This window comes from Colletotrichum abscissum (assembly GCF_030869225.1).
Source record: "Colletotrichum abscissum strain IMI 504890 chromosome Unknown Scaffold_134.1, whole genome shotgun sequence".
Lineage (NCBI taxonomy): Eukaryota > Fungi > Ascomycota > Sordariomycetes > Glomerellales > Glomerellaceae > Colletotrichum > Colletotrichum abscissum.
Genome location: NW_026850026.1, coordinates 1 through 13,344, shown reverse-complemented (window position 1 = coordinate 13,344; position 13,344 = coordinate 1). Strand labels below are relative to the sequence as shown.

Here is a 13,344-nt window from a genome sequence, read left to right as displayed (position 1 = left end):
GTTAGGAACAGAATACAGAAACGAGGAATGACAATCGTACCTTGACCTTGTTGTTTGTGGTCTCCGTCAATGACGGGCCTCCTACAGGATGCCCAAGCCAGCGTAAAAAGCCGTCCATTGCAGTCTGGGAAGTTCTCATCCGATGCAGAGTAGTGGAGTCACCAAGTTATCTCAATGGCTTCGCAGTTCAGGGGCGGGACAGGTCAGATAAATAATTCGAGCACCGCAATATCAGCAATTTCTGAAAACAGCATTATGATGCCTGGTGGATTTAATGTGGCCATGGATAAAGGCTCGTCGTCTTGGCATTTGTCGATCTCGCACAAATTCGAACATGCAGCTGGTATTGCCAGAAAGACTTTCCTTCGCAGCAATGACAGCCTATCACACAATGTCGGTCACGAAGTGCCGACTGTCGATCACGACACTAACCAAAACTCTGAGGCGCAAGGGCATGGCAGAGGTCTTTCACAAATCTCTTTACGAAGTATCAAGAAACTCCACCTTCTTCACAAACGCAATAAGTACATCGTTTGCGGATTCCCTTGAATCCCACTCGCTTCGGAACTAGTGGATTCGCACTCGATTACACGCCGAGCATTCCGGACCGAGATCCGTCTCCGATTGCACCAGCTCCTTCCTGTCGCCGCCGTATAAGCCCCCAAGGCCAGAATAATCGTTCTTGGACTTATAGACCCACTGGGGTGTTGTTGCTGTTCTGCTTAGCCAAATCACACCTGCAACGACAAACAATTCTTACCGTCTAATCATGCTCTCCCATGCAATTGGGGCGGATGGTTTGCATTCACCACAGACTTCATCGCCGCGGAATTCGAAAAACGTAACGCAAGGCGGGCATCGTCGTTGAGTCTTCGTGTACACTGGACACCACCGCGACACAATCCACCGGATGTGACCGCAATTTAATTCGCGCTGAGTGTAGTTGCACATCCCCGTCGTGTTCAGCTGGATTGGAATCGATGGCCCCCGAATTGCTGTGAAGGGAGTGTGTGATGCACACCTGTAATATACTGCGCGCGGGGGTGAGATTACCCGCGCGTACGCTCGATCGCCCGCAGATTCATCTTCCTAATGATTGGCTCTCAAGTGGTCTCGAGTTTTGCGCCCTCGCATGGAGCTGGGGAATTGAGCGATGGCGCTGACAGACGATCGCTTCCGAAGAATGCGAACATGCATGCCTCCCACTGTAGAGGATCACATCCTCGAGCGGTTTACCTCGCTATGCGGTGGCCAACAGGGGAGACAAGCAGTGCTCTAGGGCTTCGGGCCGTCTACACCCAAGAGACTGCATAGGCGTGTGTCCTAGCTAATTGTGGAGCAAAAGGCCCTGTCACCACGCAGTGAAGTCAGACAAATCTCGGCCAGAAGAGAAAACGGGGGAAAAGGGCTATTACGAGTGACATCACCCGCTGGGTGGCCATTCTTTACGTCGGCAGAACAACAAACGATTGCCTCAAGCTACGGCTGCTGTTTGGTACAGCGCATCCTACCTGTACGGTGATCTCGGAGCGAGGCCAACTAGATTCCCTTAAGCCCACGTCAATCTGCACGGCCGCCATTGGCCTCCATCACATGGTAAGACCAGAGAGAAGACAACACGAGAATGCGGATCACACCATCCGCAAGTCAGAGGCGGGGCGGCGGACTTGTTCTCTCGTCAGTCGCCCGGCCGTAAGGATTACCTCACTGGGCTCACCACTGTAGCCACTTCGCAACATGGGGTGACGCGATCGACCGTATCTCTGTTGCCCCTTTCCGAGAAGTCGCTGCAGCATGTCTCGCGCCCAAAGCATTCCCACGCCGGTTTTGATTGGGAGCGGAGCCTAGCAGGAAGGAAAGTCTGGTTGAGATGCACTGTTCCATGTCATAACAAACGTTGACTTCTCTATGACGGACCTTGGGGCGTAGGGTCCAGAACGCTCCGGAAGCCCCGGTCTTTCCGTTATCCCTTTCTCGCAATCTGAGCTACAGTGTTGCCATCACTCTGATGAACGAGGAAGGTGCTCCTTGACTCCGGGACCCCCCCCCCCCTGAGCCGCCGCTCTATCGCACCAGACCGCACCAGACAACCTTGTCCCTCAAGGGGGCTGGCCCTTACTCTGATGAAAGTCCCCTCATCCTAGCTCAGGTGGGAGGAATGTAGCGTAAGCCCAGCCAACTCAGGGACGTGAGCGTAGAGGTCGTTCCCAGCCTCCAAGTATCGCCAGCGGGGCTAGACGTGCACCGTTCAAATTTGCGAAGGCCGCGTTCGCCACAGACCCCTGGGTGTAGAGCGTCCATCGGTGGCCCTCCAAGAAGCGTTGCGGAAAGGGCTCGGCATGGCGGGACCTTATCCACCATCACTCTAGTACACATTCTCATCTTGCTTTTGGCATGGTACACATATCTGTAGGTGGGGTTTGCTCTGGAGAGGAAATTCTTGAGAATCCCACCACAGGCTGGACGGCTGGAGGTGGGGCGAACCAGGCTGCAGCATCGCACTCCAGAGGGTGGGATGGTGCTGGTGGTGTGTGAGTAGTCATGGAGGATAGGTTAGGGTGAGACCCATGCCCATTGACATCAGGGCATATACCTGTTGCGCTAACCTTTCCTAGGCAGAGGTCATGACCTCTGCCCAGTAATGTACTAGCGTACTGCCAGTCGCCATGGATTGCACCTTTACAGCGCTAACTGTTTGAGGGCAGAGGTCATGACCTCTGCCCGAGTCAAGACTAGCCTATCTATACATGGCCCATCCCCTGCTCCTGCAGTGCGCTACTGTTGATGACCAAGGCCTTGTTTTCAACCCCTAAACAGGCCCCAGGTACAGATGGTAAAACACACACCCTGCCGTCACATCAGTGTACCCACCCTCAATCACTCCGGAGAGGGGGTTCGATCGGCTCTACTGTGGTACCTGCCATAGTAGTTACTGATGGAGCTGAAAAAACGATCTTCGGGCATGTCCACCCCGCCCTGCTTGGCATAGCAGTCTACCCGTGCTGGTTTGGCCGACGCGTCTGGTCATCTCACCTAGCGGTCCCCCGACTCGGCCTCTGACAGCTGTTGTTCTTCCACCAACACAGTCATTGCCTGCGTACGTGCTTCCTCAGCCCAGTCGTGCAACAGCATTATAGCACAATGAGAGACAGACAAGACAATGCTAGCGTCAGAACACGGCCTGAAGGCTTGCGCAGCAGTGTCAGCTATGACCAACGCGCGTCAGGCGGCAAGATATCTAATCGACGTACAGCACTCGCCGTATCCAGTGTTGCAAGCCTTGCCCCATGGCTGCCTATCCCTTCGAAGTCTTCCCAACAACAAGGCCCTCAATTTAGGAACTTCCGAATTCAAAAGCCCGCAAAAGAAAAAAGAAACCACCTCCAGACCTTCTGCCAGAAAATCCCGCGGACTCTCGAGGCTTGGCAAGAAAAGAGGCGCAATCTTCGTATCACCACTGCAGACGACATTCGGGCATTTTTCTATGACATCATCTCACCAGACGGCCCGTCGTCGTCGACGACACCGGCAGACCTGGACGACGTCAAGAAATACATTACAAGCAAACGCAGGTCCCCAGGCAAAACCGATGACCAGCGAGATGCTTGCCTGTCTACGATGCAGGAACTCGTCTTTTTTGGGGAGTGTCTCGTAGCTTCGGTTCTTGGTGTCGAGCCGGCCGATGTGCACAAGGCCACCAGGCAGTATTATTCGGATCCCTCATATGAAGAATGGAAAGCACGGCGTTATCGGCGTGTGGCGTTCGTGATTTCCAAGTGGATGGGCCAACTATACGAGGATTGCAGTTCTGCCGCCTTTGAGCTATTTCTCCACGGTATGCATCTCAATCTAAGGCCGAAGGAATCACCGCTTACCAGCCGCTTAGTCGGTACTCTGTCCAGCTTCGAGAATTCGGTAAGATCTGATGAGAACAACAAGGCCTTCTCCAGGGTGGTGCGGCCGCTGATACCAACCGAGCTGTGCGTGAAAGACGCTTCGCCTCATCCGCCTCATCTAACGTTCTACCTACCCTTCCTCGTCTGGGCCAGCATCTTCCTCAACGTAAAGGTAGACTGCTTTGATGAAGTCCGCCAAGCATTCCTGTCGGTCAAATTTGTTCACTCCGACTTCGTGCAGTGGCTCTTGTTTCTCGCCGAAGGCCGTCCTGGAGTCCTTGGCCTGGTACAGTCGGCACATGACGCTTGCTCCATTGCGAAGCCCCGTACGCATGACGCAGTCGCATCTAGCCGCACAACAACGGAAACTTTCACAGAAAGCGGCGCATCGCAAGGCTTGAACGTAGAGGTCGGCCAACACCATACCGCGGTCGCTAGTGTCCCACACGACGGAGAGCAAGAGCTCCCGGTGCTACACGATGATATCCCTCTCTCTTCCTCGCAAACAGCCGCCTTTGGACATCCCATACACTTCGATGCTTCTATGCTCGCCATCAACCATGGATTGTACTTCCCGAATGATGCGCAGGCCACAGGCGATGTAGGCACTGCCGTCGATTGCTACGGCTTGGGTCGACCGGTTGAGGGCTCAGCCTGCACCATGGACATGGGATCTCTCGGTGCCGCCGCACTGTCCTCGAATTCGGCGGGCGCGTTGGGCTGTGGTTCCGCTGTGGACTCGGCCTGGTCCATGACGAACATAGGGTCAGAATGCATAGATGGCGTCGAGCTTCGCATCGAGCTGTAAGCAAAAGGGGGTGCCGGGGTCTCTGGCCATATCGTCATAATGATCATGGTTATGCCGCACTCTACAGGGCGTATCGAAACGTTCTCCCGTAACTGATACCCTACGTGAGGACCCCATTCTACACCACGTGCCGTGTCTATATTATTTCTAGATATAAAATCAACAGTGGTGCGAAGTTCCCCGATCGGAATGAGAATATCCGTTGCACCCGGGCGAGTCGTGATAGTCTGGCCGGCCTCGAGCAACACCGCTCGTTGTCTTGATCGCACGTATTTGCACCGGAGCAGTGACTTCAGCGTGTCTCTCTCTCCGTCATTCTATTAGCCTTGCGTCTTCGTGAAGAATAGATCTACCCACACGTTGATCCAATACTAGCTTGCACGGTTCGCCAAGCGGTGGTCGCCATTCATAAACTAGGCCTCTTGCGCCTGACTGAATTCCGTGTTCATCGGTCCGCCGCCGAAAAGATTTTCCGTCGATGAGAGCGTCTTTCGACTTGATCGCGAAGCCGCGTACCTCGTCGCTCAACGTGAAGGATTCAAAGTTTTTGCCATCCATTTCGAATACGAACAGTCGGAGCAGGGCGACTTCCTTGGCCGCGACGTCGGGCGTGGAGATTCGGGTGTTTCGGCGGGGAAGAAAGTTAGCATCTGGACGGGCAGGGGCCAGTCAGGCTCAAGATGAAGTCGGGAGCGGATAAACCCTAGTCCGGCACTGACGCTCCTTAAAACAACAACGGCGGTAAGCATTACACACGAAAGCGAGGGAATCAGTGATATTATGTGCATCCCGAACCGAACGAACAGCCACTCCGAGCGTCGAGCCTCTCTACGTTGCAGGCGTCGATAATACGACGAAAAAGACGAGACGATAAGAAACAGCTTTAAACTTACTTTCAGGCCGAACCGCGTTCTACCTTGCGAGTACCCGTGGGCGAGCTCCTTCAGCGATGAGACATACTTCGCGGATCGGAAAGTAGACCAGGTCTGCTACGACCGATGGCGACACAAGTAGCCAGGCGCTTGGCGGCGGCATTGTGGCTCTGGATACCATCGATGCCTTTGACGGGGACAGACACGGTTGTTTTCGACGGGCATTCGGGCATGCGCCGGTTCCCTGAGCTTTTAATCCGTCAAGTTCCTCGACGAAGTAACCAGGACAGTCTTGTGCATACCACTCGCAAGTACGTATGGAGCGATGTGTCGAAGGAGGAGAGGTCCGTGGGACGCGAAGACTCTGTACCGGCACCGGTTATGAAGCTACGCAGATATACAACTTTAGCGATGGAAGGAAATGACTTTTTAGGTAGGATAATTCAGGCACGAAGCTACTCAGTAATGAATCTTTGCCACTGCTTAAGCTACATGAAACACCCAGGATCCGCCCCATCAGTTGCTTGCTCGGCCTTTTCCTCCCATTCAAAGGCCAGGGCTACATTGCGACATGCAAGTCACAGCACGGCACGTAAGTCACCCGTTCTTCTGCGTCCACAACAGGACCCAAAAGTTATCTTTGCTGTCTTTCCCAACCATCCTTATAACTTCTTCCAAGTCGAAAACAAAATGAAAGTCTAATGGGGGGTTAGCAGCAGTATCACCACTTTCCGTATTGTAGGTCAACCTTCGGATTCTTCCAGCTTACAACTCAATGACATCTTCCTTGCCACCAATATCACCAGACGATATGTCCGTGGACGGATCTACTCCGGACATCTTGCAGTCTCTGATGATGGTGACAAAAGCTCGGTTTTCTGGAAATCCGGCTTATGTTGATGGTATAGAATTCAAGAAGTGGATGGTGCAGTCGTATGGATGTTCGCAGATCCAGACAATTGACCGATCTTTTATGCCTGAGCCTATGTATTGAAAGCACAAGACGATGTTCAATACAAGAAAAGCCGTCGTCTGCATCACACGGCTCGATGCAATGGGCGGCCGTCAAACCTGGCCGCAGCATGTTGCAGGAGGCGTCGTGCCAACCCCTGTAATCCTGTACGCCGCCAGCGTGGGAAGATCGCCCAGCAAGACCATGAGGTCTATGTGTCTCTCCGGGAAAGGGTATTGGTTCGATTCAGGGGCCGAGGAGGAACAGCTGGGGATTGAGGTTGGCCGTTCCGTATGGAGAATGACAGCGCATAACAACGTCGACAGTGCGGCTGGTTTCCACGGGGGCTTTCACAGATACGACCATGACTTGCGTCTGGGTGGCCAACAGCTTTGAATCCTGGATAGTACAGTCGGAGTCAGTCATGACTGTTTGTCGCTTGCTTTGAACACGTCAGTAACATGACCGAGGCTCGCATTTGAGTCGCTATTCTATTTGACTAAGAAATTTACCGTATCTCTATACGAACACAGGGGTCTTTGAAGAGGTCACCTTCTAACTCGCCCGGGTTTGTAGACAGTATGAGCTCAAAGAGCACGTCAATGACTTGAAGCTATTACGATAAACAGAAATACCTAGGTTGATACCGTGGAACAAAGCAGACCCATGCTTGAAGAACTACCAAGGCCTCGTTTAGCACGGCGAAGACCTGAGGTACTTTTTACTACTACCAGCGACGTTGTCCGCCTGTCCTCGCGACTCAAGGACACCGAATACCGATACTCACATGGTTTGCCGGCCTGTGATGTGTATTGCATTGCCGCCCGTGAACGTAACCGTCCGCTGACTTCGAGCGACTGCGCATACAAAGTCGCCAAAACATCTAGTACAATCATTGGCGAGGCCTCATCATGCCCAGTCTAGAGGTAATCTACAGGGGAAATTGGCAATTGGCCTCTCATGCGGCCAGATTGTCATGATATGGAGACTTACCCTAGTCAGTGGCGCGCCGCTGATGATAGCTACTATATCATCGGAGAAAAGGCGTACTAGGTGTTTGATCAGAGACAGGTATTGAAATACCACATATTGCTGGTATCTTTAATTAATAACGATGGTCATCGTTGACAAGCTGAGCTTTGCAACAGCTGGAACATGGACGAAATGGCATGGATATTTCTTAGTCATATTTTGGGTATCTTGCAATTTCTGCATCGTTACAGGTTTTGCAAGGGCGCAAAGATTGCGATGTGAAGTCTTTAATGATGCAAATCTTGCAATGATGTCAAGTTTGCATGGCTGCAAAATCTGCACGCGTGCAAAATCTGCATGGCTGCAAAATCTGCACGCGTGCAAAATCTGCATGCGTGCAAAATTTACATGGCTGCAAAATCTGCACGCGTGCAAAATCTGCATGGCTGCAAAATCTGCATGGCTGCAAAATCTGCATGGCTGCATGGATGCAGCCTTTGTGCCGTTCCAGATCCTGCGCCGTTCCAGATGCTTCGCAGTTGCAAAATTTACACGGTTGCAAAATTTGCATGACTGCAAAGTCTGCACGGTTGCAAAATCTGCACGGTTGCAAAATCTGCACGGTTGCAAAATCTACACCACTGCAAATTCAGCAATCCAAACCACCTTCACCATGGAACCTTGGCGACTGCAGGCTGTTGCTACGCTCGAAATCAGTGAAGAGGGCCGACCCCGTCCCATGTCTAAGTTCGTCATGGATAATCGAGACAGCATCTTTAGGTTGCTCTCATTTGATGAATGCGCAGCCATTGCTCTGTATGTCAAGAAACACAGATTCGATACGCTACGCCTTGAAGGCGAAGACTCTCCTCTACAGGACGAACGTGATGTGGTGATCAAAGCGCTGGCCACGCGTGCTGTTGAGCGATTCAGCAATGATGCGATGTTGAAGGGCTTATACAAAATGACATCTCCGCTGCAACCGATGCATCGATGTCGTGTCCTGCTCGGTAAGCCTTGTTTTTAAAACATCACCACAGATTAACAACTTTCTGATTTTGTTGACGTGACAGAAGCGGCACTACACTATGCAAAGTATCTCCATAGCGAAAAAGAAAAGAAAGAATGGCAGAAACTTTGCAGCAAACAGCTGGCTACGTTGCAACCAACCGATGCGACCACCAGCGCTGAATCGCGCAAGAGGAGACCTGAAGAAGATCTCGCCGCTCATAAGCGGTCGAAGAAAAGACGAGGAGAAATTGCACAACCCTTAGCTGCAAAAATGGCGGATATCCAGGCGATCCCTAATTTCATCGGCACATTTCTCTTCGTCGGACTCACGAGATCCAACGTACGGCAAAAGGATGTTCTTGCTGCGATGACTGCAGCGTTCGAGATGCATTTTGCTTCACAAGAGTTCCAAGACTTCACCCTGCTGTTAACCGTCGACAAGAGCATCGGCGAAATTCTGCGAGAGCCGCTTTCGGGGTCACTCGATAAGTTGGAGATTTATTTGGGCCGGTGGCTTATTGACGCTGTGAGGGCTGCTAGAGATGGCGACAACCGGTATCTCTACCCACACGACAACAATGAAGACATGATACTTGAACTAGGATTAGGCTTTCAACATGGAAGAGAGATGGCTCATGTAGTTTTTCCAATGCGGTAGAATATACGCAATATCTCTGCTAAGTCTTCTTGTACCAGACACTTTGAAGAACCACCTGCTCGCCAGCTTCAACTACAACATTTCCATCCTCCGTTGTGTTGTTCAACGTCTCCAATGATGTAACCCCTTTGCGAATCCTAACATCCTCGCCGCCCGACCAATGCAACGTGTAAGAATCGTTCTGCGCCATGATGGTGTGGTAGCTTGTGAAGGTGTACCCCTTCTCCTGAAGCTTGGTCTATGTTGGGACTTAGTTAGCAAGCCCTACAATCATGTGAACGCAGTTGCGGCGGTACAAACCTCGTTCATCATCCCAAATCACCTGGAGAACAAAGCGTGCTTGATCGTGTCGATAAATGAAGACGAAGGTTGCTGAGATAGCAAATGATATATTTCGCGCCCGTCCAAAGCCGTTGTTTTATGGGCCCGTTTCGTAAGGCTTGCTGGTGTACGGGCGTTGGGCACCCATGCTTGCTACTCGTTAGCGAACCAAGTAGCTAGTCACGAGACAAGGTAAAGACACAGGATAGGCAACGTCTTGATCGTCTGCCGCCGTCTGTAACACCTACTTTTCTTTGGATTGCTGAAGGCTTCAGTAGTATAACAGGCGAATTTGAATGTTTTGCAAGATGAGGGGTTAACAATACCCCGACTTTCTCCGTAGTGAGGGGTTTTTCGGAAACGGGGCTATATATCATCCGGTCAAATATCCCGACAGCACGGAGCACCAGAGTGACAGGATGTAGGATACCCTCGCTTAGAAAAGACCCACTACATACAGTTAACACCCCGTTAACTGCATACTCCAGCCGCTTTGCCCCACAAGGGATGTGTCAGACGACAGCTTGGCAGCTAGCAATAATTTGCATATTGGTCGAGATATCGTTGTTGTTGTTGTTGTTGTGGATGTTGACACATCTTTCTAATCTTAAACAAGAAACAGAAAGGTTTTCAAGACCTCAATGCCTATATCTCTCATCGCAATAGGGAATTGAGCATGGGTTGGATGCATGACTCGAATATGCAATGTCCAGGTCTGACAAGATGGATGCCACTCGTTTATATAGGTCTGCTATGGGCCCGGCAGCTTACTCTAAGCATTTCAACCACATTCAAGACGGTGCCTTGACAACATGACAGGCGTGCTAGACACATTCGAAGACAAAGCCGCCCACAGTTCCCAACGCCAGCCTTCCGAAGAAGGGCCTTCCGAAGAAGGAAGAAAGACGCTGGTCAATCGCCAAATGCGTAACCTCTACCGACATCGTCTCGGAAGCCATCAAGAAGGCACCTGAATCATACACAAGTATCGATCGTGTTGCAGAGAATGGACAGGTCAAGCCAGAACTCACATAGCTCAGTATTAATGATGAAATAGGCACTAGAAAACATCTCTGATTCAATTTTAGCTCGAGGCCGATTACATAGCTTTTGCTCTTACACCCTCGTCGATAGTCGCGGAAGTTCTGGACACCCCTAACGCGAAGAAATTTGTCTGCGACATCTATAACTAGGTGTTGCAAAATTTTTCATAAGAGCACTTAACTTGATTCCCATGAACGTGTGCATACGGGGGAGAAGCCATACGTGAGTATTCAGTGAATGGAGGCGGCTTGAGAGGCGCTAACAACTTTTAGCCATAGTATTTACGCAGCGCGGTGGGCCATTGCAACAAGAAGTTCAAGCAGAGAGAAAATTCAAGTTCAGTGACTCAATTTTGTATAGACTACTCAGCTAACATATCGCATCGCAGAATCATCTCAACAAGCACCACGAGTAGAATCTGGCGGAGTTAAACCGCTTGATAATCTCCGCCTGCGATGTTGATGACTTGTCTGAAGACCGACGTGTAATACGCCCTTACTTCGCGGGCATATCTAAGAATAGGATCAAGGATATCAAGGGTCGCGGCAAAGACCGCGAAGACTAGAACGCCACCTTCCTATCGACATATCGAACAGTTCCCTATATCTGCCAGCCTGGCAGCATACAGCTTGGAGAAAGCTTGTTCAAACAGAGCAGCTGCAGCGCTACTGTTCACGGGGCTACTACAATTTTGACCACAAAGACATGGCCTTGTTGTCGAATGAAAGCAGCGATAGCCACAATATGGCTTTCGCGAGCCACGACAGCTTGTATTGGCAGACATCTTACGCGATGCACGCACAATGGGTTTGTATGCTTGCATTGGTCGGCTTCGAAGACTGTCTGGCTGTTTTGTGCCATAACGGCTGCCAATTGCTCTGGACGTCTGGATCGGATCGCAGGATGGCAGGACACGGATGCAGGGCCACGAACAGTGAGAAGCTAGAGTCAAGTTTATTCCCATATTAGAATACAGTTCTTCCTACCTTCAATGTAGCCTGTGATGTGACCACAGCCCCAAGGACGCAGAGTAACGTACGTTTGTTGACATTACGTATGAAATGCACCTCCAGCCCCCTTCAACCCCCGCATCGATAGCCGGGTGTTCCCTGCGATGATGTCGAGCGAGTTGGAAAGTACTCCATAGAGCAACATCCATCGTCCTTGGCGCGCTTTTCACCGCCGCTTGGTGGCCGAAAATCTTGGTTGAATGGTGTTGGCTAAGGTGGCCGATCGTCGTGTCGGATATTGTGCTCTATGCAGCTCACTGTCTGCGGGCTGGAGTCCGGTCTGAGACCCTGGAGGGCTGATTACTTCCAAGGTTTATGCAAGGGCCGCCAGCGCTGTCACTAGCCAGCCCCAAAAGTCCGTGCCTCGGGTACGGATGGTCGTAGCTCGAACAAGTTGTGGACACCAGGCGGCTCCCTCACGCCCCTGCTGAACTACACCCTATGGCGTCTTTCGAGCCAGAAGTATCGCGCCGTTTTGTTGCGCTGAGCTTGTGGCCACCCCCGGGGCCCCACCGAGTCCTTTCCCGCCAGGGACACCAGACGGTACAAGCCGCAACGTCCGGGCCTCGATCAGAGGGGGCAGACGGACGAGTCAGCGCACAGTCGTCCACTAACCGGATCAGGATGTCGTTCGCGGGCCAATCACATCTGCCGCAGCCAACTTCATCACCTCATTATACACTAGACTGGAGGTGCTCGACGCGATGGGGAAGACGGGTTTCGATGGCTGAAGGGGGACTGCCGATGCTCTTAGAGGCGCCGAGGGTTCTCGGGGACGCATAAGTTTCCGATGTAGATAGGGCATGAGCCAGGCCATTGTCCCGAGAGACTAACGTACAAGGCATGGGGGCTTCTTCTCTCAACTCGCGTAGTGCTCAGTTGGATTTGTGCTTTCCAGCGTCAGCATCGCCCGGAGAGCATTACAGCCAGTGCTGCCATGGTAGGAGCATACGGTCTAGAGGAACCATTAGATCTTCCGTAGCATGCACGTATGTCAGGAGTGGGTGCAATGTTCTTGACGAAAAACCCTCGTTTGTTCCTGATTGACCCGGGGCATGGCAAGATTATAGGAGCCGATCCGTGGTAGGGATCTCGAGACAGGAAATGCTCGTATTGCCAATTCTCCAACAACGCCGCCGCCGCCACCAAAGTAAAGTTTAATCCCCCCCGTCAGGAGATATGTCTCAGGACTTCAATCACACTGCACTGAGTGTAAGGCCGGCCGTCCTCCGAGTACCGTTCCTGCCGGGGTTTATAAGACGTGACGGTCCCCGAGTTCTCCACGTTGGCAGTGGTCGACTATCTGAAGAATCCATTGAAATTGAGTCAACAACACGAACATCATGTCTGAGCCCAGCTTTACCTCTGCGAACACCGTCGCTCCAGCGGCCACCGGGAACCTGGTCTACCCTCACTACGTTGTGTTTGGTGTTGGCTATGGCGTTTCCACTCTCCTCGTTCTTTTGCGGCTTTACCACAGGAACCATAATGGAAATCTCAAGCTAAGCGACAGTAAGTGATCGCGCAGCCGAAGGATGTATAGCAGAAAAGCATAACTGACGTACTTTACCCAGTGTTGGCGGCCTTCTCCTGGGTAAGTAAGAGATAGGAGTTCACGTTCATCATATCAAGGGCTGATTCCGGCACACCAGGCTTTTTCGTCCGTTATGCAGATCCTGATGATAGGCAAGTATACCCCCTTAGTGACAGGGCGAAGAAAAAGTGCTAACAAGGCCGACGTAGTCGCGATATCCATGGGTACCATGTGCTTCCCGCGAGCATCCATTCCAGACGATCGAT

General features: G+C 51.7%; 5 protein-coding genes across 5 annotated transcripts; 3 read left to right on the top strand and 2 right to left on the bottom strand.

The window, feature by feature from the left end:
* Nucleotides 1-756: 756 nt before the first annotated feature.
* Nucleotides 757-951, bottom strand: CABS01_16712 (uncharacterized protein; the record flags this gene model as incomplete). Its single annotated transcript, XM_060550042.1, has 1 exon — nucleotides 757-951. The coding sequence occupies one exon, from the start codon at nucleotides 949-951 to the stop codon at nucleotides 757-759; it is 195 nt and encodes a 64-aa protein (XP_060404035.1).
* A 2,190-nt stretch (nucleotides 952-3,141) lies between these two features.
* CABS01_16711 (uncharacterized protein) lies at nucleotides 3,142-4,704 on the top strand (the record flags this gene model as incomplete). The annotated part of the gene is made up of 1 exon (XM_060550041.1): nucleotides 3,142-4,704. The coding sequence occupies one exon, from the start codon at nucleotides 3,142-3,144 to the stop codon at nucleotides 4,702-4,704; it is 1,563 nt and encodes a 520-aa protein (XP_060404034.1).
* A 3,469-nt stretch (nucleotides 4,705-8,173) lies between these two features.
* On the top strand, nucleotides 8,174-9,169 carry CABS01_16710 (uncharacterized protein; the record flags this gene model as incomplete). The annotated part of the gene is made up of 2 exons (XM_060550040.1): nucleotides 8,174-8,510; nucleotides 8,574-9,169. The coding sequence occupies 2 exons, from the start codon at nucleotides 8,174-8,176 to the stop codon at nucleotides 9,167-9,169; spliced, it is 933 nt and encodes a 310-aa protein (XP_060404033.1).
* A 19-nt stretch (nucleotides 9,170-9,188) lies between these two features.
* On the bottom strand, nucleotides 9,189-9,481 carry CABS01_16709 (uncharacterized protein; the record flags this gene model as incomplete). Its single annotated transcript, XM_060550039.1, has 2 exons — nucleotides 9,189-9,407; nucleotides 9,470-9,481. 2 exons carry the CDS (start codon nucleotides 9,479-9,481, stop codon nucleotides 9,189-9,191), a joined length of 231 nt encoding a protein of 76 aa, XP_060404032.1.
* Nucleotides 9,482-12,887: 3,406 nt separating this feature from the next.
* Nucleotides 12,888-13,153, top strand: CABS01_16708 (uncharacterized protein; the record flags this gene model as incomplete). Its single annotated transcript, XM_060550038.1, has 2 exons — nucleotides 12,888-13,056; nucleotides 13,119-13,153. 2 exons carry the CDS (start codon nucleotides 12,888-12,890, stop codon nucleotides 13,151-13,153), a joined length of 204 nt encoding a protein of 67 aa, XP_060404031.1.
* Between the last annotated feature and the right edge of the window lie 191 nt (nucleotides 13,154-13,344).